A 23304-nucleotide genomic window follows, 5' to 3' on the forward strand; every position below is an offset into this window, starting at 1 on the left:
CCAATAATTCTCCAAAAAGTTTATATTTCCCTCGATCTCATTTATCATCCTGATTCCATCTAATTTAGTGGTGCACAGTTGTTTATGATCTAGCATCCTTCTTAACATTCAACCAAATTACAGTATTTTTGTAAGTAAATCTTAAATTTCTTCCAGTCTTCTTCAACCCTCTCCTCTCCCAGGTCTCGGATTCTGCCGGTCATCTCAGCTAGTTCCATATAGTCTATCAGTTGCATCTGCCATTCTTCCAGTGTGGGTAGATCTTGAGTTTTCCAATGCTTAGCGATGAGTATCCTTGCTGCCGTTGTTGCATACAGGAAAAAAGTTCTGTCCTTCTTTATCACCCTCTGGCCGACAATACCCAGAAGGAAGGCCTCTGGTTTCTTAGGGAAGGTATACTTAAATACCTTTTTCAGCTCATTATATATCATTTCCCAAAAGGCCTTAATCAATTTACTTAATCAATTACTTCATCAATTAACCTCTTAATCAATTACTTAATCAATTAACCTAAAATTCACTTAATCAATTAACCTCTTTTCTTTCTTATCATTTTAACTTTAAACATATTATTCTATAACATCACATATTTAAATCCTAAGCCAATCCAATACTTGCAAGTAATTCCATTTAAGTTATCTTAACACATTTAGCTAAATAGTCTTTAAATTTCTTCCATTCCTCCTGGTACTCCTCCTTCTGGTCACAGACTCTTCCGGTCAGATCGGCTAGCTCACAAAAGTCCATCATCTTCATCTGCCACTGACTATTTTCCTTTTACATCCTGTACAACCCTGTACATCTCACCCCCTCCTGCGCACCTGCCCTGCTGGAGGAGACAGAAATCGGGATGTTACGGGCAGGTTAATCGTGCCCCCCAGCCAGCTGCCTCCCTTCCTCATTCCTTTCTAGCAACCCTGCGGGCAGGAACAGTTTTCTCTCCATCATTGCACCTGGCATGGGCCTGCAAGGAGTTCTCTGTAGCAGAGGAGAAGCAGGAAGCCAGATTCTAGGCCTAGTGATCAGATGGGAGCAGGGCCTAGCAGCGAGGCAGAGCTGGTGGTGCAGAATGGAGGGGTGGGGGTGCCCTGCCTTTTACCCACCAACCCCAATTCCACTTTGTGGGTATGGAGAAGTGCGGTTACTCAGGAGTAAAAGGGATTCTAGTTTCACAGGCCCAAGTTGGGGAGGCAGTAGGGACAGACTAAAGGCCGTGGTTCGGTGCTAGAGCATCTGCTTTTCAGCGATAAGGCCCTGAGTTCAGTCCTCTGTATCTCCAGGTGAGGCTTGGAGAGATTCCCGGCCTGACACTCTGGACAGTTGCTGACAGTCAATGTTGACATTCACTGAGCTAGATCAGCCAATGGTCTGAACTGATAATGAGGCCTGTTCCCATATTCCTATTTAAGTCAGCATCGCCACCCATAAAAAACAGGTTTGTTTCATGTGTATGTCATGAAATTCTACTCAGTATTGATCCAGAGCAGAACTCCAGGGTATAGTTAGCAGGGTAAAACTTAAACATGTTGCAGGATTCCCCAAAAATAGACCAGCGGCAATTATATTTCATCCAGCAGAGCTTGACTGCTACTGAAAGCAAATGAGCATAATGGTCACAAATCCAATACATTCAGGATTGGCCCTGTCCATAAGAAATCCAGTTACAGCAGACTTAACTTAAACTTACAATAACTTATAAGACTAAACCTTAACCCTATATACAGAACACCACACCAGAAAGAAGAGAGATGGAAAGAGAAAGTCGGGGGTCTGGGATTGCCACCATGGAAGGGCAAGGGAGGAACGGCGGTGGGGGCAGATATTATTGGCGAAGGATTTTGCGATGTGGTGATGCTTGAACCCCTTCCAATCTACACCCCATCCCAAGGGACATGGGTAGGGTGAGCAGGGATTACCCACCTCCGCCACTGGTGCTGTGAGCAATAAAATGTGATAAAATCAATGACAATAAAAGCAATTTCCAATCCAATATAAATTTATTTATATTGGGATTTAAAACAAACAAACAAAAAAAAACCACTTAATATTTATTTCATTTCATTTGTGAAAATTTTCCCCAAAGCAGGTTTTTAAAAATCAAGTACAATGGCATCTAACTTTTCCCTTCGTGCAGTTCCCTTGAAATGCAGTGGAAGCCATTCCTAGATTTCGTTACAGTTCTTCCGCTCCACCCATCGAAGCCCGCTCTTGCGCCTTGAGGACTAGAAACGTGCTTTTGCGAAGACGGCGCTCAGGCTTCCAACGCTGCCCTGGGCCGATTCCTGCGCCCGTGGGGCAACTGGCAAGAGGAAGGCGAGATACCCTGGCCCAAGCCAGATGGTCCCATAGCACCGGGGCGCCGACCTTAACGCGCGCTTTCTGCCCGGGCGTGCGCGGCGCCTTTGGGATTCAACCCTGCTGCCCTTTGCAGCAGGGGAGGCTGGGCGATGAGGGCTGCGAACAGCTGGCCAGGAAAGGGTGTTCGCTGGGAGCTAAGTGGAACCAGATGTTGGGTGGAATCCTTTTGGCAACTCCGGCTGCCTGGCGGGGGGCCAGGAATTCAGCGTGGGGGGCTGGAGAGGGGAGCCAGCGCACAGTCTCCCAGGGAGCCCGCGCCTCACACTTCGCGCTCTGCACGCAGCCGGGATCGGGGCGCGTTTGGAGAAGGCAAGAGAGGGTGCCGGGGGGTGCCAGGCGGCTGCCAGCGTGGTGAGTGGCGGGATGTGGGGTTTGGGGATGGGGATGGGGAGGGAGAAGGGGCTGGAGGAAGAAGGAGAAGGCCCGGGCCTGAAAGAGAGAGAGAGAGAGCGAGCGCCAGAGGAAAACATCCCTGCGCACTCTCCCAAAGTTGGTGATCCCATCCTGGGGAGAGCCCAGATGCATTGCCGTGGGAGGTGCCAGGCAGGCCCCCTCTCACTGTGCCAAGCCAAAGATGTTTGAGGAGGGGGAGAGAGACCTCATACTTCCTTTGAACTAAGTGAAAAGTTTCAAGGTGCCTTCTTACATCGGAGACAATGTAGGATCTCGGCTTCTCCAGATCTCCAGGGATCACTTTGCTTGCCCCCACCCCCGGCATCCTGTGCCCCTCACTCGCTGGGTGAAGGTGGCGGCTCCGTCTAGGCTTGTTTTGCCCTCCTGAATGGCTTCTGAAGTTTTCCTCCGCCCAGGGCTTCCAGGGCTGTCCAGCCCAGCTTCGGAAACCACAGGGTTTCTTGGGGGGTACGGAGAGAAAAGCTGAAGGGCTCTGTGGCAGTTGCACATGTGAAAAGGTCCAAAATGTCTCTGGCGTGCTCTCTGCTCAGCTGGTGGGGAAGGTTGGCCTCTGATCTATAGCCTGTGCTAACCAATGTCTTACCCATACTCTCTCTCTCTCTCTCTCTCTCTCTCTCTCTCTCTCTCTCTCTCTCTATATATATTTAAAGCGATGCCTCCTTAACAGCCAGGGCTTTCCTTAAATAAACCTGGGAACTGTAGTTTCCTAAGAGAGTTGTTAAGAGGCTCCTGTGCCCGTCACGGAGCTTCAATTCCCAGCTGTGGTGTACCTCACCGTAACTATGCTGGTGCAAAACAGTGTTAGGTCCAGATTAGGTCGTCATATTTAGAATTAGAATTAAATAAGAAAGTTTGCTGTCAGTGGTGCTTGGTAACATTCAACTTGGTAGGGCTGCAATTTTTAACTCTGCTGTTTTCATCACAATAGGAGGACTGTATAGCACTTATTTAGAAATGTGTTCCACATGTATTTTAAGATCAGCTTCCTCAAAAATAGATAACACTGCAAGTGGGGCAGAAGAGATAATATAGCAAATCAAAATTGTATTGATTGCTTTTAAAACTGCATTTCTTTTCAAACTGATTTCTTTTATTCCTCCCCCCACCCCCCACCCCCCAAAAAAGAATATATGATTCAGCAACTGGGCCAGCATCTTGGGAAAAGAGAAAGGTTGATGTACAACAGACATTGGGGAGTTATATACCATTTATGAATTGCTTGTAGGAATAATTCCTTACATTTTGCTGAAACGGAGTGGAGAGGGGGCTTAGCCCACATTCTCTGCCAGGTGTTGTCCTCTGTGTCCCAACCCATGTCTTGGCTCCATGCTAATCTTAAACCAAGCTGCTTATTCGGTTCCTGTTTCAGTGAAAGTTTACATAACCCAGAAACCGAACCCTTCGAGTCATTAGAAGTGGATATAGTTTAAGCTCTCAAAATTCGTCGACTTATGGGTCGCAGTGCATTTTCATTGAGCCGTTGTTTAAAAATGCAAACATTTGATGCCATGACAACCGTGGGATAGAGGTAGGCCCCAGTTTCTTCTCCATTTCCATCTTCATTGTGGGTTTGCTATTTTTTTATAAAAATCACAGAGACAGTAAAGTCTCCTAACCCTCCACTCACCCAGATCAAATGTGTGGTTCTGGAAGTCAAAGGAGTTAGAGGAAGATTCTGGACAAGGATTCCAAACCACCAGTACCAACACTGATACGTCACTTGTAAGAGCCTATTATGAAAGTGAGTTTTATTCTTAAGATTGGATGATAAAAACAAGAATGCACTAAAGGGAATGCCATTTACCTGCTCAGATTTTTGGGGTGCCCACGACTTAGTACCACCCTCATTAATCAAAGAGAGGATATGTCTCAGCTGGCTAGCCAAATAATATAGCTGTAAATTAGGTAAATCCCATCCACCCTCTAGCCAAACAATAAACCAGTCCCCCCACCCCGATTCTCAGAGATTTTTCATCAAAGGGAAATGGATTAATGTTTTTCTGCCAAATCCTAAACTGAGTAGAGGGAATTGATGTATTGAATTACTCCTACACATCCATTGCCAGAACACTAAACACACGAAAGCTTTTGAAATGTGAGGAACACTTGTTTCTAGTCGCATGCGGTTTTCCTCACTGCAAAAATCAGTTTTATTTTTTCATTATCCAAAAGATTTCCTTTTCTAAATTAAAAGAACAAAGTATTCCAACCAACGAAAATGATTGTTTCATTTGATCCAGCATGGCTCCGTCCTGAAAATGTGAAGTAATAATCTGTTTATGTGCACCAGAGCAATTACAGTGTCTTTTTGCTTGTGCACAATGTCCACCTTTTTCTCTCGCTCCTGACTTCTAGGGCACCCTCGCCGTCTTCCCCCTGCCCGCAATGTCCCATATGACTCTCTTTGCTTTTTGTCTCCCACCTGCTGACCTGGGCTTTGCAAAAACGCAAAGCTCTTCGGACTTCAGCTCTTATGTACATTTTGAGGGGTGAGTGAGTCACCGTTCAAACCAGGGTGGAGTTGGCACTGGGTGAGGAAGAGGCTTCCTGGGCACCAGGAAAAGTCCTGCACCCATGGGTGCCATCTCAGTGACCCCAGCTAGGCGCATTTGTCCCAGACAAATGTGCAGCCTTCAACTTGACGGTGGTGGGAATTCGCTCGCCCTCTGTCCTCATTTGCCCCCAAGGAGACTGCTTCTGGTGACCTGGAACTCCCAGGGCCTCGTCTCTTTCTTGGCACCCATGGAGGTGCCCTGTTCAACCATCGGCACCCCTGCTTTCCTCCGAGAGGCTGGCTGTCGCCTCATCCACTCTTCCTGCGAGACCCAGAGGATGCTTGATGATGGGGTTTAGCCGTGCCCGAGGCAAAACTCAGCGAGTTGGCAGTATTTTAGGTATATATACATTAGCCCAAACAAGAGTTATATTTAGCACTGCCTGGAGACCATTTCTGCCTTGAAGCAACATTCAACACACGGGGCCCTTTCATCACCTGAAAGAGGTGCATTCCTGCAATAACAAGCCAAGACCCAGACCTGCATTTATTCCTAACTACTCCTTTGATACTGACTCAATTCTAGTGCTCAGGGGACGGTGCAATTGCAAGTGGGGAGGAGAGCTGTTCTTGCCCTCGGATCCTGTTTGCAGGGGGTGGGCATGTGACTGGCCCCTGTGCTGGGCGAGATACTGGCGTCTTAGTTATATGTTTTTAGGTGCCAGGCAAAAAACGTTCCTCCTAATCGACCAGGCCTTTGGCTGATTAATATTTGACAGCCTTTTAAATGTGTTTGTGGGAGGGGGGTATTGCTATGTTGTTTTAACTGTTCATTTGTTGCCTTTTCCTTGTATTTTTATTTTGGAGATCTTTTGATGAAGGGTGGTATATCAGTCAATCAATCAATGATGGGTCTCATCCAGCACGGCTCCTCTTCTTTACGCTAGGTTCCCCATCACCTCTCTGATGGAATGTTATCTCTGCCTTGCCAGGTTTTGTTCTGTTTTTAATGAAAGGCTGGAGGAGGAGGAGGAGGAGGCAGAGCTGGATTGGAGTCAGGGCCTGGCAGGGAGTCAGGGGCCTGATCCGAGTCAGGGAGGTGACATGCCCGATATCTGCAACATGAAAAGGGACAAACCTTTTGGTATATGGTTTTTAAAGCAATCAATACAATTTTGAACTGCTATGTTATTCCTCCTGCCCACCTTGCAGTGCTATCTAGTTTTGAGGAAGCTGATCTTAGAGTATATAATAAAAAGCTAGCTGTTCTGTTTGGGATGGCAGAATGGCTCGTTTCGGGAGAGATCCAAATGGAGCCAATACTTCTTTTTGGTATTCTGAAGTTTGGGAACTTCATTTAGAAAAGTTGACCAACAAACTATGCATTTCCAGAGGGAAAATGCGAAAAGGATAGATTTTCAGGGGTTTGGTTTGATTTTATTAAATATATCATGGTCTGTTACCTCCCTCTGCTTATTATCAATGGATTGGGTTGAGTAAAAAATATATTTTTCCTCTTTTAAGATTAATCCCACCCATGACAGCAGTGGGTTTTATTTTATTTTACCTTTAGAACTATACCCAGCCTTTTATTCTATGGTGCCAGCCTGGTGTGTCTTTTTCTTGCTGTCGTTGTGGTTAGCTCAATAAAGAAACAAAGCAAAATAGCGGAGTTGTCTCCTCCAATTCCAGTGCAATAATAAAGACGGGTGAGCATGAGAGGGCCTTGCCATGGTCCTTCTACTGTTAGTAGCACCTGAACTGCAAATTTGGGAGCCCATATTTCATCCTAGGGTGCTCCTAGGCAGGGGATTAATATTTCAAATGGGTCTGTCAGTTATCGCAAACAGACCGAAGGCAACAAGAGATTTTTTTTAATAAAAAAAGGTTCTGGATTTTCCACAAAAATAGTAAATTTGAATTAAATGGGGGAGGGAATTAGAGTGGCGCTTGTGGGTTAAACCACAGAGCCTAGGACTTGCCAATCGGCGGTTCGAATCCCCGCCACGGGGTGAGCTCCCGTTGCTCGGTCCCAGCTCCTGCCAACCTAGCAGTTCAAAAGCACGTCAAGTGCAAGTAGATAAATAGGTACCGCTCCGGCGGGAAGGTAAACGGCGTTTCTGTGCGCTGCTCTGGTTCGCCAGAAGCGGCTTAGTCATGCTGGCCACATGACCCGGAAGCTGTACGCTGGCTCCCTTGGCCAATAAAGCGAGATGAGTGCCGCAACTCCAGAGTCGGCCACGACTGGACCTAATGGTCAGGGGTCCCTTCACCTTTACCTTTTATGTTGATGCCAACGCAGTCATGTGGGCACTGCGAACAGCTTGCATGAATGAGGAGAGCACCACTCCTGCAATAAACACCCCTCTGGAAGCAACCCTAGTCGCAGCCATCCTTGCTTCTACAGTAAGATATATTGGATTTCTGTTTTAAATCGCAGTGATCATTTCTAAATTGTTGCTCACGCATATAAAATGTTGATCTGCAGATTCTGAAGCTAAGTCTGGATCAGGAAGCTTGTTCTTCTAATCCCTGGGAGCTGGGAGCTCCCTGTACTTACTTTTCTGGGGTACTTCACTGGAAGCTGCAGGCAGGATTACAGTGGACTTTGCATCATACACTGGCTGATGCGGTATAGTGGCTAAGAGACTAGCTCATGGCTTGTCTGGAGAGAGGACATTCTCCCTAGCCACACCCCCTCTCTGCAGGCCACACCCCTCACTGCCACTGCTTTGCACCCTCCTTTAGTTGACAAACTTGACATGAGCCAACAGTGTGACGCGGCAGCTAAAAAAGCCAATGCAATTCTGGGCTGCATCAATAGGAGTATAGCATCTAGATCAAGGGAAGTAATAGTGCCACTGTATTCTGCTCTGGTCAGACCTCACCTGGAGTACTGTGTCCAGTTCTGGGCACCACAGTTCAAGAAGGACACTGACAAACTGGAACATGTCCAGAGGAGGGCAACCAAAATGGTGAAAGGCCTGGAAATGATGCCTTATGAAGAACGGCTAAGGGAGCTGGGCATGTTTAGCCTGGAGAAGAGGAGGTTAAGGGGTGATATGATAGCCATGTTCAAATATATAAAAGGATGTCACATAGAGGAGGGAGAAAAGTTGTTTTCTGCTGCTCCAGAGAAGCGGACATGGAGCAATGGTTCCAAACTACAAGAAAGAAGATTCCACCTAAACATTAGGAAGAACTTCCTGACAGTAAGAGCTGTTCGACAGTGGAATTTGCTGCCAAGGAGTGTGGTGGAGTCTCCTTCTTTGGAGGTCTTTAAGCAGAGGCTTGACAAGCATGTGTCAGGAGTGCTCTGATGGTGTTTCCTGCTTGGCAGGGGGTTGGACTCAATGGCCCTTGTGGTCTCTTCCAACTCTATGATTCTATGATTCTATGATTAGTTCTGACCCCCCCTTCCCCTAGCTGGAATATACCGTAATTTTCTGTGCATAACACGCCTCCATGTATAAGACTCCAAATTATGAAAATATTACTATCCGTGTATAAGAAGACCCCCCCCCCATTTTTAACAGTAAAAAAAACTAGTCTATACACGGAAAAGTACAGTAAATTCTGCCCCTGCCTTTTGCTTGCATTGAAGGAAGGAGAGAGAGAGAGAGAGAGAGAGAGAGAGAGAGGTGTCTGTGTGCAGAAACTGGTCTTTTGCAGCCCTCTCTGGCACTGCATGCAAAGCAGGTGCTTGGCCACTGAACTCTGCGGATCATTTCCTTTAAAATCTCGTATTTCAATTTCCCCCCTTTTCTACTCTACCTTATGAACAGCTCCTGAGAACTCAGAAGCCTGCCTATCCCCAACTTGGGTACAAGCACCTTGAGTTGCCACCTGGGCGTAATATCCATCCATTCTTCTACTTTTCAGTCCTGCTCAGCCTTGTAAAGGTTTTCTCTTGGGGAGAGATGCGCTCTGCACATGCACAGAGGCTCTTAGTGTCTCAGTACTATGGAGAGCATCCAAAAAGCAGCCTCCCTTTTGGGACATAGAAAGGTGGTCACTTGGCACCCCACTTTGCGTCTTGCCTACCATTCGGGCAAATAACTGCTGCGTGCTGTCACTGCCCTTAACCTCTAACCGGCCTCCTTTCCCCCAGGCAGAACAATGAGGTCTGTTTCATGTCTCCTCTTGGCAACGCTTCTGAGAGCTGCAGTTTCACAGGAACTGGAGGAACCCGACACTTACACGGTAAATGGCCTGGGCCTCCCACCATGCCGGAGTGGATGCTGTAGGGCAGGAGGGGTTCCAGCTGCAAAACAGGCATGCAGACACACACACACGCAGAGGTGTGCCCAGGAGGTGGTTGTTAATGCTGCTCAGCTTCGATGCAAGAGATGCATCCTCATCTGGGGTGGAGCATGACAGGGGCTAGAGAGCCAGCCTGGCAGTGAAAGAGGTGGACTAGGAGAACAGGGGGAACCTGAGTTCAAATCCCCACTTGGCCGTGAAGCTCACTGCATCATCTGCCACAGACTTTATCTCTCACCATGGCGTATCTCATAGGGCTGTTATTTGGGTAATATGGAGGGAGGATGCTACCTTGAGCATCTTGGAGGAAAGGCGGGCTACAAATGTCACATGTCACAGTGTGGAGTGCTTCTGTTTATAGGGTGCCAGCTGCCAAGCCAGCCATGCCTCCTTGCAGGATACTCCATTCCATCGCCCTCCCATCCCCAACAGAGTTCCCATAAACCCTCAATAGTCAGTAAGCATTCCATGCTATCTGGGTATCTGGACTGCTTTGGAGCCCCCTCATTCCAACCCTTTCCGGTTTTTGTTTTCTAAATACAGTGGTACCTCGGGTTACAGACACTTCAGGTTACAGACTCCACTAACCCAGAAATAGTACGTCAGGTTAAGAACTTTGCTTCAGGATGAGAACAATATTCGTGCTCCGGCGGAGCGGCAGCAGTGGGAGGCCCCATTAGCTAAAGTGGTACCTCAGGTTAGGGACGTGGGTGGCGCTGTGGGTTAAACCACAGAGCCTAGGACTTGCCGATCAGAAGGTCAGCTGTTTGAATCCCCGTGACGGGGTGAGCTCCAGTTGCTCGGTCCCTGCTCCTGCCAACATAGCAGTTTGAAAGCACGTCAAAGTGCAAGTAGATAAATAGGTACCATTCCGGCAGGAAAGTAAATAGCATTTCCGTGCGCTGCTCTGATTCGCCAGAAGTGGCTTAGACATGCTGGCCACATGACCCGGAAGCTGTACGCCGGCTCCCTCGGCCAATAAAGCGAGATGAGCGCCGCAACCCCAGAGTTGGCCATGACTGGACCTAATGGTGAGGGGTCCCTTTACCTTTACCTTTTACCTCAGGTTAAGAACAGTTTCAGGTTAAGAACAGACCTCTGGAACGAATTAAGTTCTTAACCCGAGGTACCACTGTATGTTTTTGTAGTTCTGCAAACCTTGGAGTCTGCCCCCCTCCTCCAGCCTGCTCTTGGGTGTGGGTGGGGATGATTTGGCTGCATAATGACTACACACTAGGAGCCCTTATTAGTGTATAGGATGATATAACAATTTGGCGCAAATGAAGATGGCCCAACAGTCTCATAGAAGGGGGGGTCCTGTACCCCCTCCACCAAACTTTTTTGGGAGCACAGGACTGGGGTGCACAAAACTTTGGATATACAGTAATGCCTCTGAGCAAGCGTAGGCCGGAAAATAGAAAGGGGCTCCTGCCCCTTTAATAGTGCACTCCTTGAAATGCCCTGTTCTACCCTACTATTAAAGGGGCAGGAGCTCCACCCTATTTTGCCTTAGCAGTGGTGATGGTGGTTTCTAGGTCAGTGTTGTTTCTGGGTTAGAGTTGCACACATGCCAGGCCTTAGCCCCAGAATACATTTTCGATAAGTTCTGTAATACGTTGGCTCTTAATGGCCACTAAATATTCATGGGTAGACCAAAAAGGAAGAGGACTTGCAAGACAGAAGATGGTGTTTTAAGCAGGACTGAGTATCCTTCACCGGTTGTCTTGCAGTGTGGCAAAGGGGATGGTAGTCCCCAAGTCGGGGGCCTGATTGATATCTTTAACTCATTCCTATATGTCCTCCCTCTGCCCTAGGAATGCACTGACGGCTACCAGTGGGATGCGGAGAGTCAACATTGCAAAGGTACAGCCTGGCATTCCAGATAGCCATCTTGTTGAGGACAGGAACGGGGAAATTGGACAGTTTGGGTTTCTTTTGGTTCCTTATTCTTTCCATTTTAAGGTTTTGTGTTTTTTAAAAAAGAAAACTCCTCTTGAAAATTTGTGCACATGCGTGAGGTCAAACTGTGGACCGAAATGCGTGTATTAGTATAAACGCACATGAAAATTTTTATAGTTTGCCTTCATACATGTTGTTTTCCCAGTTATCATAATTTTTTTGCATGCTTTTCTCACTTTGGTGCACAATTTCCCCACCAAACATTTCCCCATGTTTTTGTGTGCGTTCCTTGGTTGGAGAACCACATTTTTAAACAAGGGGGGTGGGGACTGCGAATTTTGAGGGACAGTTTGGTTTCGGTTTACATATTGGCTTAGGAAGTGCAAGTACAGTGGTGTCCGCATTAACATGTGAGCAGAGCAAATCTCTTCCTCGTACCTGGTTGGGGGAATAATACGCATTGTGGGAGGAAGGCTGTAGGTCAACCTGGGGTGAGCCTCCCATCCTCTTGGGTGTCTTTGTTGGCACCCTAGTGCCTAGAGACCAAGGATGGGGAACCTTGGGCCCAGGGACCAAATGTGGCCCTGCAGCACTCTCTTGGCTGGCCCTTGGGTCTCTCCCCAGCCACACCCCCTAACTGCCCAGGCTCCCCACCTTTCTTGAGTGTTTTTCTCTGGCCATAATGTGTCCTTGCATGCTGACGAAGCCTCTTTCTGGCCTGGGTGGAAGCTAGAGAGAGTCTGTAGAAACCAGCCTACAGGCAAAATTTACATCTGTAGCCCTGCCCACTTTTACCTCTGTCCAACCACTGCTGTCCTGCGGCCCTCAGGAGATTGCCCAGAAGGGAATGTGGCTCTCAGGCTGTGGCACAGGCTGGGTAAGCAGCAGTGTTAAAAGCTCAGATACATCAGCCAGGCACCAAATGGCTCCTTAAACCAAGGTTTCAATCACCAAAACAGAATGTCTAAAGTCTTATAAAGTCTTATTTTTCAAAAGATGGATTGACTGTGATTGATTAACATCTGGCTGGTTCAGATGACAGCCTTAAGCCTCGGTTAAGAACTTTGAGAACTTAAAGAAGAAAAATCCCTTGATCCAAAGACAGTCAACATATATATTGGCCTCTTCCGACTTCTTTTTATTAACAGCGACTGCACAGTCACTGCTCTGGCTGCACAGAAAAAGCATTTGGGTTCCTGAAATTCATTCAGATTGTGCAGATAAAATCTAAGTGTTAGAATTCTACAGCATGCGGGATTAGTGTGTGAAAACAGTCCAGAACCAAGATCTTAGATGATGGAGATGTCATGCGCCATCCTGGCACCCAGGCATCCTCACTTGGTCGCAAGTGGTTGGAAGCTAGGTGCAAAAGGCGCCTGGCTAATTTCAAACACTGGTTCCTAAGTGGTGACAGTGGCAAGGAGTTCAGGCATCGCTGGGGTTGTCTTGGCCTAAGGCCTCCACTGAACGTGGAAACAGCGTTGGCTAGGATGTCTCCTACAACGAGCTGGAACTGACAAGAAGGAGAGAGCCTGGGTGCCCACCTCCCCCCCCGTCTCCCCCTTATCCTGCCCCCACCTGACTCTGCTTCCTTCCTCTTCCTCCCACGCCACCCGCCTGCCAGATGTGAACGAGTGCGAGACCATCCCCCATGCCTGCAAAGGGGAGATGAAGTGCATCAACCATTATGGGGGGTACCTGTGCCTCCCCCGCTCGGCCTCTGTGATCAACGACGTGAACTCCGAAAGGGCCCCTCCCCCCAGTCCCCCCAGGCCCAGGCCCCCCCAGCAGGCCCAGTACTTCGTACAGAACAACTGCCCCCAGGGCTACGAGCCGGACAGACAAGGATCCTGCATGGGTGAGTAGGGCGGCAGCAGCAACCCGGAGGGCGAGGGAGGAGGGGAGATCTCAGGGCATGGGGGATGTTTAGCTTGGAGGAGAGGAGACTTGAGAGGGGGGGACATGATAGCCATTAGATAGATAGATAGATAGATAGATAGATAGATAGATGATAGATATCTGAAGGGCTGTTGTCCCATGGAAGATGGAACAAGCTTGTTTTCCGCTCCTCCAGTGAGTAAGACCCAAACTAACGGATTCAAAATAAAAGAACTGAGATTCCGACTAAACATTAGGAGGGACTTTCCGGCGGTAAATGCTGTTTGACAGTGGAACGGACACTCTCAGAAGGTGGTGGAGGTTTTTAATCAGTGGTTGGATTCTTCTTAAGGGACGCAGGTGGCGCTGTGGGTTAAACCACAGAGCCTAGGACTTGCCGATCAGAAGGTCGGCGTAATCCCCGCAACGGGGTGAGCTCCCGTTGCTCGGTCCCTGCTCCTGCCAGCCTAACAGTTTGAAAGCACGTCAAAGTGCAAGTAGATAAATAGGTACCGCTCCGGCGGGAAGGTAAACGGCGTTTCCGTGCGCTGCTCTGGTTCGCCAGAAGCGGCTTAGTCATGCTGGCCACATGACCCGGAAGCTGTACGCCGGCTCCCTCGGCCAATAAAGCGAGATGAGCGCCGCAACCCCAGAGTCGGTCACGACTGGACCTAATGGTCAGCGGTCCCTTTACCCTTTACCTATACCTGGATTCTTCTTCTTTCTTTGGTGATCACTCATAGCCGAGTAAGATTGTCTTCCATAAACACGGTTTTAACAGTGAGTCCGTAAGTGACTGTGGAGGCCAATTCTGGATCCACACATCCTTCCACAGTGGGGACATTGGTTTCTGGGTGGGAGTTGATCACAGAGTGGATTTGCCAAGCGTGCCTTTCTCTTGGAACGTTTCTCCCTTGTGTCCTGAGTTCGAGTGTCTTCAAAGCCCATGACACCTTTGGTAAAGGCTGTTCTCCAACTGAGCGCTCGCAAGCCAGAGCTTCCCAGTTGCTGGTGTTTGTACTACATTTTTTAAGATTTGCCTTGAGACAGTCTTTAAACGTCTTTCGTTGACCACCAGCATTACGCTTTCCATTTTTAAGTGGTGGGTTCTCCTTCCTTGGAGGTTTTTAATCAGAGGTTCGATAGGGCCACCTGTCAAGGGTGCTTTAGCTGAGATTCCTTCATTGCCCGGGGTTGGGCTAGATAACCCTTGGGAGAATTCCTCCTGACTTTACAATCTATGCAGACTGGGGCTCTTTGGGCAGGAAAAAGATGATGTGCAACTTAATTTGAAGTTATTGCAGTGATTCGGCCTATATCTGACATGCATTTTTAAAAAATGAGCCAGGAGGGGCTGGGTGTTTCTTGGGTGCTGTAGCGTCTTTGGTGAATGGGATAATAATAATAATAATAATAATAATAATAATAATAATAATAATAATAATTTATTTATTTATTTATTTATTTATACCCCGCCCATCTGGCTGGGTTTCCCCAGTCACTCTGGGCGGCTTCCAACTGAATATTAAAAACAATACAGCATCAGACATTAAAAACTTCCCTAAACAGGGCCGCCTTCAGTTGTCTTTTAAAAGTAAAATAGTTGTTTATTGCCTTGACATCTGCTGGGAGGGTGTTCCATGGGGCAGGTGCCACGACCAAGAAGGCCCTCTGCCTAGTTCCCTGTAACCTTGCTTCTCACAGTGAGGGAACCGCCAGAAGGCCCTCGGCACTGGACCTCAGTGTCTGGGCTGGATGATGGGGGTGCACTTTGATTCCAGGAAGTGCAAGCAGAGTGGCTGGGCAACCCCTGCCTCTCAACCTCCTTCCTCTGTGTTTGCCTGTCTCTTATTGGGAACCTGCCCCTCCTCTCCCTCTCCCCTCCCCTTGCTGCCATGCTGGAGCCCCAGCTGTGTTTTTCTTTTTGTCCCATTCAGACGTGGATGAATGTGAATACGATTCGCACGACTGCCAGCCCAGCCAGCAATGCATCAACACGCCTGGGGGCTTCCATTGCCAGTGCCCGGACGGCTATCGGAAGATCGGCACAGAGTGTGTGGGTCAGTGTGCCTGAGGACTGCACCCATGGGGTGGTCCTCGGTTTCTGCCAGGGAGTGTGCCTTCATCTTGGGCTGCATGCAATGCAATGGGCCTCTGAAAGGAATGGAACATGTGGGTTTTTCAACAAAATATTTCAGCACAGAGGGCTGGCCAGCCTCTTCCTGTATATTCCATTTCATTCCCTCTGCCCCTGTCTTGTTTTGCATTCCCCCTTGGCACCAGCACTCATGGGGCATTCCAAAGCTATTCAGCCTGTGAAATATACTCGGAGTCGAGAGTGGATTTCATGCTCTTTATTCAGCTCATAGTGGTGAGGAGGAATGGAAGTTCCCCCAGAATGTCTGCTTTATATACATTATTTACACAATGAGCCCCACGTGATTGGCTAATTCCGGGATTCTCCTATAGGCCAATCAGGTTGCGGATTCACTTCCACCTGGAGCTGGATTGGGTGGCTCCTGTGGATCAGTCAGACTGCTGCATTCTGGATCCTATTGTTCTAGGACCAATCAGACTGCTGCATTCTGAATCCTATTGTTCTAGGACCAATCAGACTGCTGCATTTTGGATCCTATTCAACTCAGTACATAACAGCCTGCTCAGTCCTCATCCCTTGAGTTTCTCCCGGCCGAAAATGATTTCTTGCAGTTCTTCTGGGTAGGGACTCTGTTCATGCCTAGAGGCACAGGAGGGAGGTGGCGGGAGGGGGTCAGAGCTGCTGAGGATTCCCTCTCCTTTCTCCCACTTGCAGACATTGATGAATGCCGCTATCGCTATTGCCAGCACCGCTGCGTCAACTCCCCAGGCTCGTTCTCCTGCCAGTGCGAACCTGGGTTCCAGCTGGCCAGCAACAACCGCTCATGTGTTGGTAAGCAGGGAATGTCCTTGTCGTGCCCTGGTCCCTCGCAGGTCTTCGATGCCCTGGTAGAGATGGCCACTTACCCTATTGGAGAGCTGCCGTTCCTTGCAAATCCTGCCAGATGTTGTGGAGGGAAAGAACACAAGCTTCATGTTCAGAAGGTCCCCTGTTCAAAGGACTAGGAAGCACATGATGGGCAAGACCCTTCCTTGCTTAAGACCCCGGGGAGCCGCTGCCAGTCAGAGCAGGTGGTATTGGGCTAGGTGGACTGTTAGCTTGATCTGAGCTGTGGTTCGGCAGTCAAAGATCTGCTTTGCATTCAGAAGGTTCAATACCTGGGGCATCTTCAGGTAGGACTGGGAGACACTCTTGCTTGAAACTCTGGCGTGCTGCTGCCAGTCGATGTAGAAAACACTGATCTAGATGGACAAAGAGCCTGATTCTGTATAAGGCAGCTCTCGATGTTCCAAGGATTAAGGCCTTTGCTCACTGGCAGAAGTATGAGTTCAATCTCCAGTTTCATCTCCAGATGAAGCAGGGCTGGAAGAAAACAAATTGCTTTACATGGAATCCAGCTTTCCATTTAGCTCAGTATTGTCTGCGCTGACTGGCAGCAACTCTCCAGAATTTCAAGCAAGGCTTTCTTGCTCCAACATCCCGCTCTACTTGGAGATGCTGCAGGGGATTGAAACACAGAACCATAGAATCATAGAATTGTAGAGTCGGAAGGGACTTCCAAAGGTCATCTAGTCTGACCCCTTGCCATGCAGAAATTGTAGCTCAAGAAGCCCTGGCAGGTGGCCACCCAACCTCTGCTTAAAAACAAGGAAGGAGATCCCACCACCTTCTGAGGTCACAGAACCATAGATACACAAAGTTGAAAGGGGCCCTCAAATGTCATCTAGTCCACCCCCCCAAAATACTGGACCTTCTGCATGGAAAGCAGTTGTTCTACCCCCTAGCTACCCCTCTTCCCCATGAAGGGTCTTTGCAGGCAATCGCCATAGATTGCATCACTTTGCAAGCACCTGCAGTCAGCCAAAGGCTTCTCAGAAAAGCTGGATGTTTAGGAAGGATTTGAAGGAGGCAGTGTGCTGGGAGCAAGTTGCAGGACTGAGGGATAAAAAGGGGAGTGAAGGAGACGGCCTGGAAACCCTTGAAGGGAACAGGAGGCCTCCTGATAGCTTGGGGCTTGCTTGTCGACAAGCCATAAGAGGAAAACACTTATCCCAGGGGTAAGGTGTGTGTTCCCTGTATGCCCCATAAATGCATAAACTGCCGCCAGCCATTTCCACCTGGCAATGGCATCTCAACCCCGCTTAAGCTTTTGCAACCTCTCCTCCAGATGTGAACGAGTGCGAGATGGGGGCCCCCTGCAAGCAGCGTTGCTTCAACACGTACGGTACGTTCATCTGCCGCTGCAACCAGGGCTATGAGCTGGACCAGGACGGCTTCACCTGCAACGGTAGGTGGCTCTGTCTCCGCCCCCTTCTTCCTAGCTCCGCCTCTGCCCCTCCTGCTCCGGAGTTCTCCAACCCTGGGTTCCATGGATGTTGTTGGACTACAACTCCCATCATCCACAGCCATCTTAGATCTTAGGCTTCTAATAGCAATGAACCCCAAAGTTGGCACAGGGAGGATTCCCAAATCCTGAGACTTGACACACTGCCCAGTTATGGAAGAGCAGATAAGGAAGAGGGCAACAAGGAAGCAACAGAAATCCTTTCTTTTGGGGATAATTCAGACTGAAACTCCCAGGGGTCAGAAAATGTTATTTGTGTACGCCACGACTGCGGCCCGTGTTTTGTTAGCCCCAAAATGGAAAACGAGCGAGGTCCCAACTGAAGAAGAACAGCAACTTAAGTTGACAGATTATACGCAGCTTGCAGACTTAACATATAGAATAAGAGAACAAGAAGAACATATGTTTAGAGAAGATTGGAAAATGTTTATTGAATATATGGGAAGTAACTGTGTACAGCTGAAAACGCTGGCAGCATTAAGATAAATTCAACAGTGTAAAGAAGTTTTGACGGAGGCAATAATGGAATACTGATTGGTATAGTTTTTGTAAAATATGCAGGGATTTATGATATGTAAAATGAACCATTGAAAGAGAAGAAGGGAAGTCATTGAGATCTTAAAGATGTAAAAACGAATACTTTAAATTGTAAAAGAGAAAATTTAATAAAAATTGTGTGTGTGTATACATATACATATACAGCGGATGCTTGGATTGCGAATGTACGTTCACAACCCACAGCGTTCGCAACCCGCAGCGGCACGTCTGTGCACATGCGGGTTGTGATTCGGTGCTTCTGAAACCTGGAAGTAACCTATTCCGGTACCTCCGGGTTTTGGCGGTCCATAACCCAAAAAAACACAACCTGAAGCGTTTGTAACCCAAGGTATGACTGTATACAGTGGTACCTTGGGTTACATACGCTTCAGGTTACAGACTCCGCTAACCCAGAGATAGTACATCGGGTTAAGAACTTTGCTTCAGGATGAGAACAGAAATCGTGCTCCGGCGGCGTGTGTGTATTAGCAGCAGAAATCCTGAAAGCAAAAACAAGCCCAGTAACTCCAGAACCTGTCCTAAATCTTCTCCCTCCTTCCCAGACATTGACGAGTGTAGCTATTCCACCTACCTGTGCCAATTCCAGTGTGTCAACGAGCCGGGACACTTCTCTTGCGCCTGCCCCCAGGGCTACCAGCAGCTGAGCACACGCCTTTGCCAAGGTAAGTGTGGGGCAGGCATAGCTGCCTCGGAGTGGGGGTGGGGACACCTCCTGGCACCTTCTGGCACCTTCTGGCACCTTCTGAGCAGTTGTATATAGAATCCTAAGCTGTTTGTGCGAGGATGTTAGACACAGGTCAGGCCCCTTGTGTGCCTTTAGCTAGGGGTGCCACTCGATTGAAAACATGTTAACTGATAAACAGGTCATGTTTTCCACGGTGGCTCCCCACTAGTGGAATGATTTCCCTAGAGAAACATGCGTGGCGCCATCTTATTTATTTATTTACTCCCTCTCCTCCTTCCCCTCTACAACCCTAGACATTAACGAGTGTGAGACGGGAGCCTTCGAATGCACAGAGTCCCAGAATTGCATCAACTTTCACGGTGGGTACCGCTGCGTGGAGAAGAACACCTGCCAGGAGCCATATGTGCAAGTCTCTGAAAAGTGAGTCTGGGCAGGTCAGGATGGGGGGCTGGGGAGGGGAGTGAGAGAGAAAGACCATCTTGGATCTGAACGATAGCAAAATCAACGTGTATTTCTGTAGCAAGTCCTGGGAAACGGCCCTTGCTTGTATACTTCAAAGGGAAGAAGTATTATGTATGATACTTTTAAAAAAAAACCACTATTGGTTTTGAAAGCGAAATGGAGCCTCCCCGTCTAGAGGCAGTCTACCAGATGTATGGGTGAAATTACAAGGGTAGGCTATTGGCCTCATACCATAAATAGGAGATCAGGGTTAGCGTCACCACCTGGACGCAACGGAGGGGATTCTTCTGTACTCTGCTTTCTTAGGAACAAAGCAGGATTCCTTATTTGCACAAATGGAGCCTGCAACAAAAAGTTGCAGCGGCATGGAGTGCCCCCCCTGTGTGGCATAGCCTCCATCACAGCCAATAGCCATTGAAACCCTCTGTGAATTGGGCTGATGCTCTTTTAAAGCCTTCCAAGTTGGCGGCCATCACTGCCCGTGGAGCAAGTTCCACAGTTTGGCAATGTGCTGTGTGAAGGACTTCCTTTGTTCTCTCCTGAATCTTTCGACATTCAGCTCTCCTGGAGGTCCACAAGTGTTCTGAGGAGGAAAATGTTTCTCTATCTGCTTTCTCCATGCCATGCATAAAACTTCCACAGTGTCAACTCTTGCTGTTTCTTTAAAGTCAGAAATGCTGCAACCTTTTGCTCTTGGCAGAGTCGCTCTTTCCCCTTCACCATTCTGTTTTCACTTTTCTGAACCATTCCCAACAGTAGCTCAGTCAGTAAGAGCATGAGACTATTAATCTCCGGGTTGTGGGTTCAAGTCCCAATGTTGGGCGAAAGATTCCTGCATTGCAGGGAGTTGGACTGGATGTCTACAATTCTGTGGCACTGCCAGTTCGAACCCCATGAAGGTATATGTGAAATTAATATTTTTTGCCCTGCCGTGTGTCACCTTACACTTGGCTTACACTGAATTGTGCTTGTCGTTTCACCGCCCATTCGCTTAGTTTGGAGAGGTGCTTTTGGAGCTCTTCACAATCTCTCTCTGTTTTGACAACCCTGAACAATTCAGTTCCTTTGGCAAGCTTGGCCACCTCACTGTCCTCCACCCACCCTCCCATAACCCAATTTGTTTCCGCTGTAGCCGCTGCCTCTGCCCAGCCACGAACCCGCTCTGCCGTGATAATCCGTCCTCCATCGTCCACCGATACATGAGTATCACGGCTGACCGAACTGTGCCCTCTGACATATTCCAGATCCAGGCCACAAGCGTCTACCCTGGCGCCTATAACACGTTCCAGATCCGCTCGGGCAACGAACAAGGAGAGTTCTATATCCGGGTGAGTCCCGCTTCCCAGCAGCAGGCAATCGGAGCGGCCCCTGCCCACAGCTGCCATCTTAACCGTTGATCTGTTATTACATATATATTCCAACATATCCCTTGTGCAGTAAGCCCGCACCTCCACACACCTCTCTCTGTCCAGGGAAACAAGAGGGAAGATCAGAATTCATGGGCATATTCCACCCAAGGAGGGTTTGGATCACAGTTTGTAAGGGATGTGGTCAACGAAAGAGTCCGAAGGGACAGATAGAAGTGCCATTGAAATTCCACTCAATATTGATCCAGAGTAGATTCCAATGTATGGTTAGCAGAGTAAAAACTTAAGCTTGTTGCAGGATTCCCCCAAAATAGACCAGCAGCAATTGTATTTCATTCAGCAGAGCTTTACTGCTACTGAAGGCAAATGAGCATAATGGTCACAAATCCAATACATTCAGGATTGGTGCTGTTCATAAGAAATCCAGTTGCAGCAGACTTAGATTAAACTTACAATAAGTCTAAAACCTTAACACTAAGCATACCATGCACAGAACACAACACCAGAAGGACACCTATTTTTATAGTCAGCATGGCCTTGACAGAAGAGATAAGAGAACCAGTTTAAGCCAGCTGTACTCAGCTTCTCTGAAGGAATAACCCAAACATCATGCTTATTTCTTTCACACAGAAAAGCTTCCAGAACCCTTTTGAATTAAGTCCAATAGGAAAGATCTCTGCACATCAGATCAATGCTTTCTGTACCTAGAAATGCAAACTGGCGACAAGTGCCATTTTGCCCCTGGGCCTGAGGTCCCCCACCTCTTCCCTGGACCCTATATGTGGGAATGCAATGTCTGTTTCAAAAAACTCCCAGCTTGAACAGCTACCAGGCCCATCTCGAACAGACTCGGCCCTGGCCTGGCATTCTCCCTCCCTTTCCCCCAAGGCTCAACCTCCTTTTCTCCCCCACAGCAAATCAACAACATAAGCGCCATGCTGGTCTTGGCCCGGCCAGTGACAGGGCCCCATGAGTTTGTCCTGGATTTGGAGATGGTCACCATGAACACCCTGATGAGCTACCGTTCCAGCTCGGTGTTGCGGCTCACCGTCTTTGTGGGAGCCTATTCGTTCTAGCCAAGCAGCAGCACTTCCCCTTGCCTGGCTGAGGAGGGGAGGGGTAAGTCTGGCTTTTGGAGTGGGCAAATGAACCTTCATCCTAGGAATGGGGAGGGGGGAGAAAGAGAGCTGACCCATGGGTGGGTAAGTAATGAAATAATTGGCTGGACCCCTAGATTAAAAAATGCAGGGCTTTACACACACACTAGCGGGAGAGAGCCACCAGCAGAGTTTAGAAGAGTCTCAAAATTAAGTGGGAGTATAGCATGGGAATAATGGGCTTTTAGACCCTTTCATATAACCTGTTCAGTTTGCCAACAACCCTTCTCTTTACCCCTCTGGCAATGAACAGACCGCACACTGCTAAGTAAGTTTAAAATGCTTTCCTTACAAAATCCAAAGGTCTGATTCATGTGTTGTTCCATGCAATAGCAAGGAACACACATGTAGAATACTGTTGGGTACAAAATGCAGAAGATAGTTTCAAGCATGCGGTCTGAGCTTGGAATACATCTTTCCCGGTTGGTTACATGGCACGAAGAGAGTGAGGAAAGGAAGAGAAGCTTCACTTCTTCCCTCATTGGAGGTGAGGGTGTGTGGCTTAAGTGAGTCTAGGAACCCAGCTCTCTGGTTTTAACCCTTTCCTGCACTAACACCCTGCCTGAAACCCTGTAGAGCTACTGCTTAAAAGCACTCTTCATAATATTTCAGAGATTCCAGATGTGAGCCAGTAATAACAAGGAAATTCTGTGCTTTCAAGTTCAGCTCACAGCAGCTACCAGTTCTTATGGGGGTGGGGCATCCTAGGTTGGTGCAAACCGCTCCCCCACCCCTGAGATCTTCTATACTGCAGTGCATGGTTACACTCTCTTCTTCCTCTCTCCATTGCAGAAACATCTGCTGGGTTGGGCTGTGTAAGAGAGGAACCGAGAGGCAAGAAGCCACGACCCCAGCGGCCAGGGAAGGGATCTGTCATGGCCTTTTGCATCTTCCCCGACCCCCAAGAAGCACCCATCATCACAACTGGATGAAGAGGGACCAGAGCTGCGACGGGGGGGCCAGAGCTGTGGCTTCAAAGACGAGCGCCACCCCCTCCAGAACCGCCCTTTGAGCCACCACCCTGCCCGGCAGTGGAACTCGTGCCCCCTTCTCCCACTGCCCCCTGCATCTCAGAACACAGAGGGGCCTCCAGAACCTCTCAGCAAGGCTCCGTGTTTGTTTTCTGCTTAACAGAGTGAGGGAGAGAAAGACAAAACAAAAATTAGTAAAATGATTTTTTATGTGTGTGGAAAGGAAATGATTCAAATGTGTGTCTGGATGCTTCCCAAATGGACCAAGCGCTCCAGAATCTTTGGGGAATAAGCCTTGTCCTTTTCAGTCTCTTCAAGGCTCCCCAGCAGGTAGGAAGGCTTTCCCAGCCAGACAC

General features: G+C 48.3%; 1 protein-coding gene across 4 annotated transcripts; it reads left to right on the forward strand.

Moving 5' to 3' along the window:
- Positions 1 to 840: 840 nt before the first annotated feature.
- On the forward strand, positions 841 to 23178 carry EFEMP2 (EGF containing fibulin extracellular matrix protein 2). Of its 4 annotated transcripts, none has more exons than XM_081842349.1 (12): positions 841 to 863; positions 9382 to 9469; positions 11344 to 11392; positions 13053 to 13286; positions 15244 to 15366; positions 16119 to 16235; positions 17572 to 17691; positions 18849 to 18968; positions 19285 to 19411; positions 20586 to 20781; positions 21735 to 21939; positions 22770 to 23178. In XM_081842349.1, exons 2-11 carry the CDS (start codon positions 9386 to 9388, stop codon positions 21894 to 21896), a joined length of 1332 nt encoding a protein of 443 aa, XP_081698475.1. In that variant the 5' UTR covers positions 841 to 863; positions 9382 to 9385; the 3' UTR covers positions 21897 to 21939; positions 22770 to 23178. The 4 variants fall into 4 exon arrangements, with proteins under 4 accessions (XP_081698475.1, XP_081698472.1, XP_081698473.1 ...); XM_081842346.1 differs by lacking the exon at positions 841 to 863 and adding an exon at positions 2219 to 2709 and having other exon boundaries at positions 9378 to 9469; XM_081842347.1 differs by lacking the exon at positions 841 to 863 and adding an exon at positions 2610 to 2709.
- The last annotated feature ends 126 nt before the right edge of the window (positions 23179 to 23304 follow it).

The sequence above is a fragment of the Podarcis erhardii genome (genome assembly GCF_964252035.2).
Source record: "Podarcis erhardii genome assembly, chromosome: 15".
Lineage (NCBI taxonomy): Eukaryota > Metazoa > Chordata > Lepidosauria > Squamata > Lacertidae > Podarcis > Podarcis erhardii.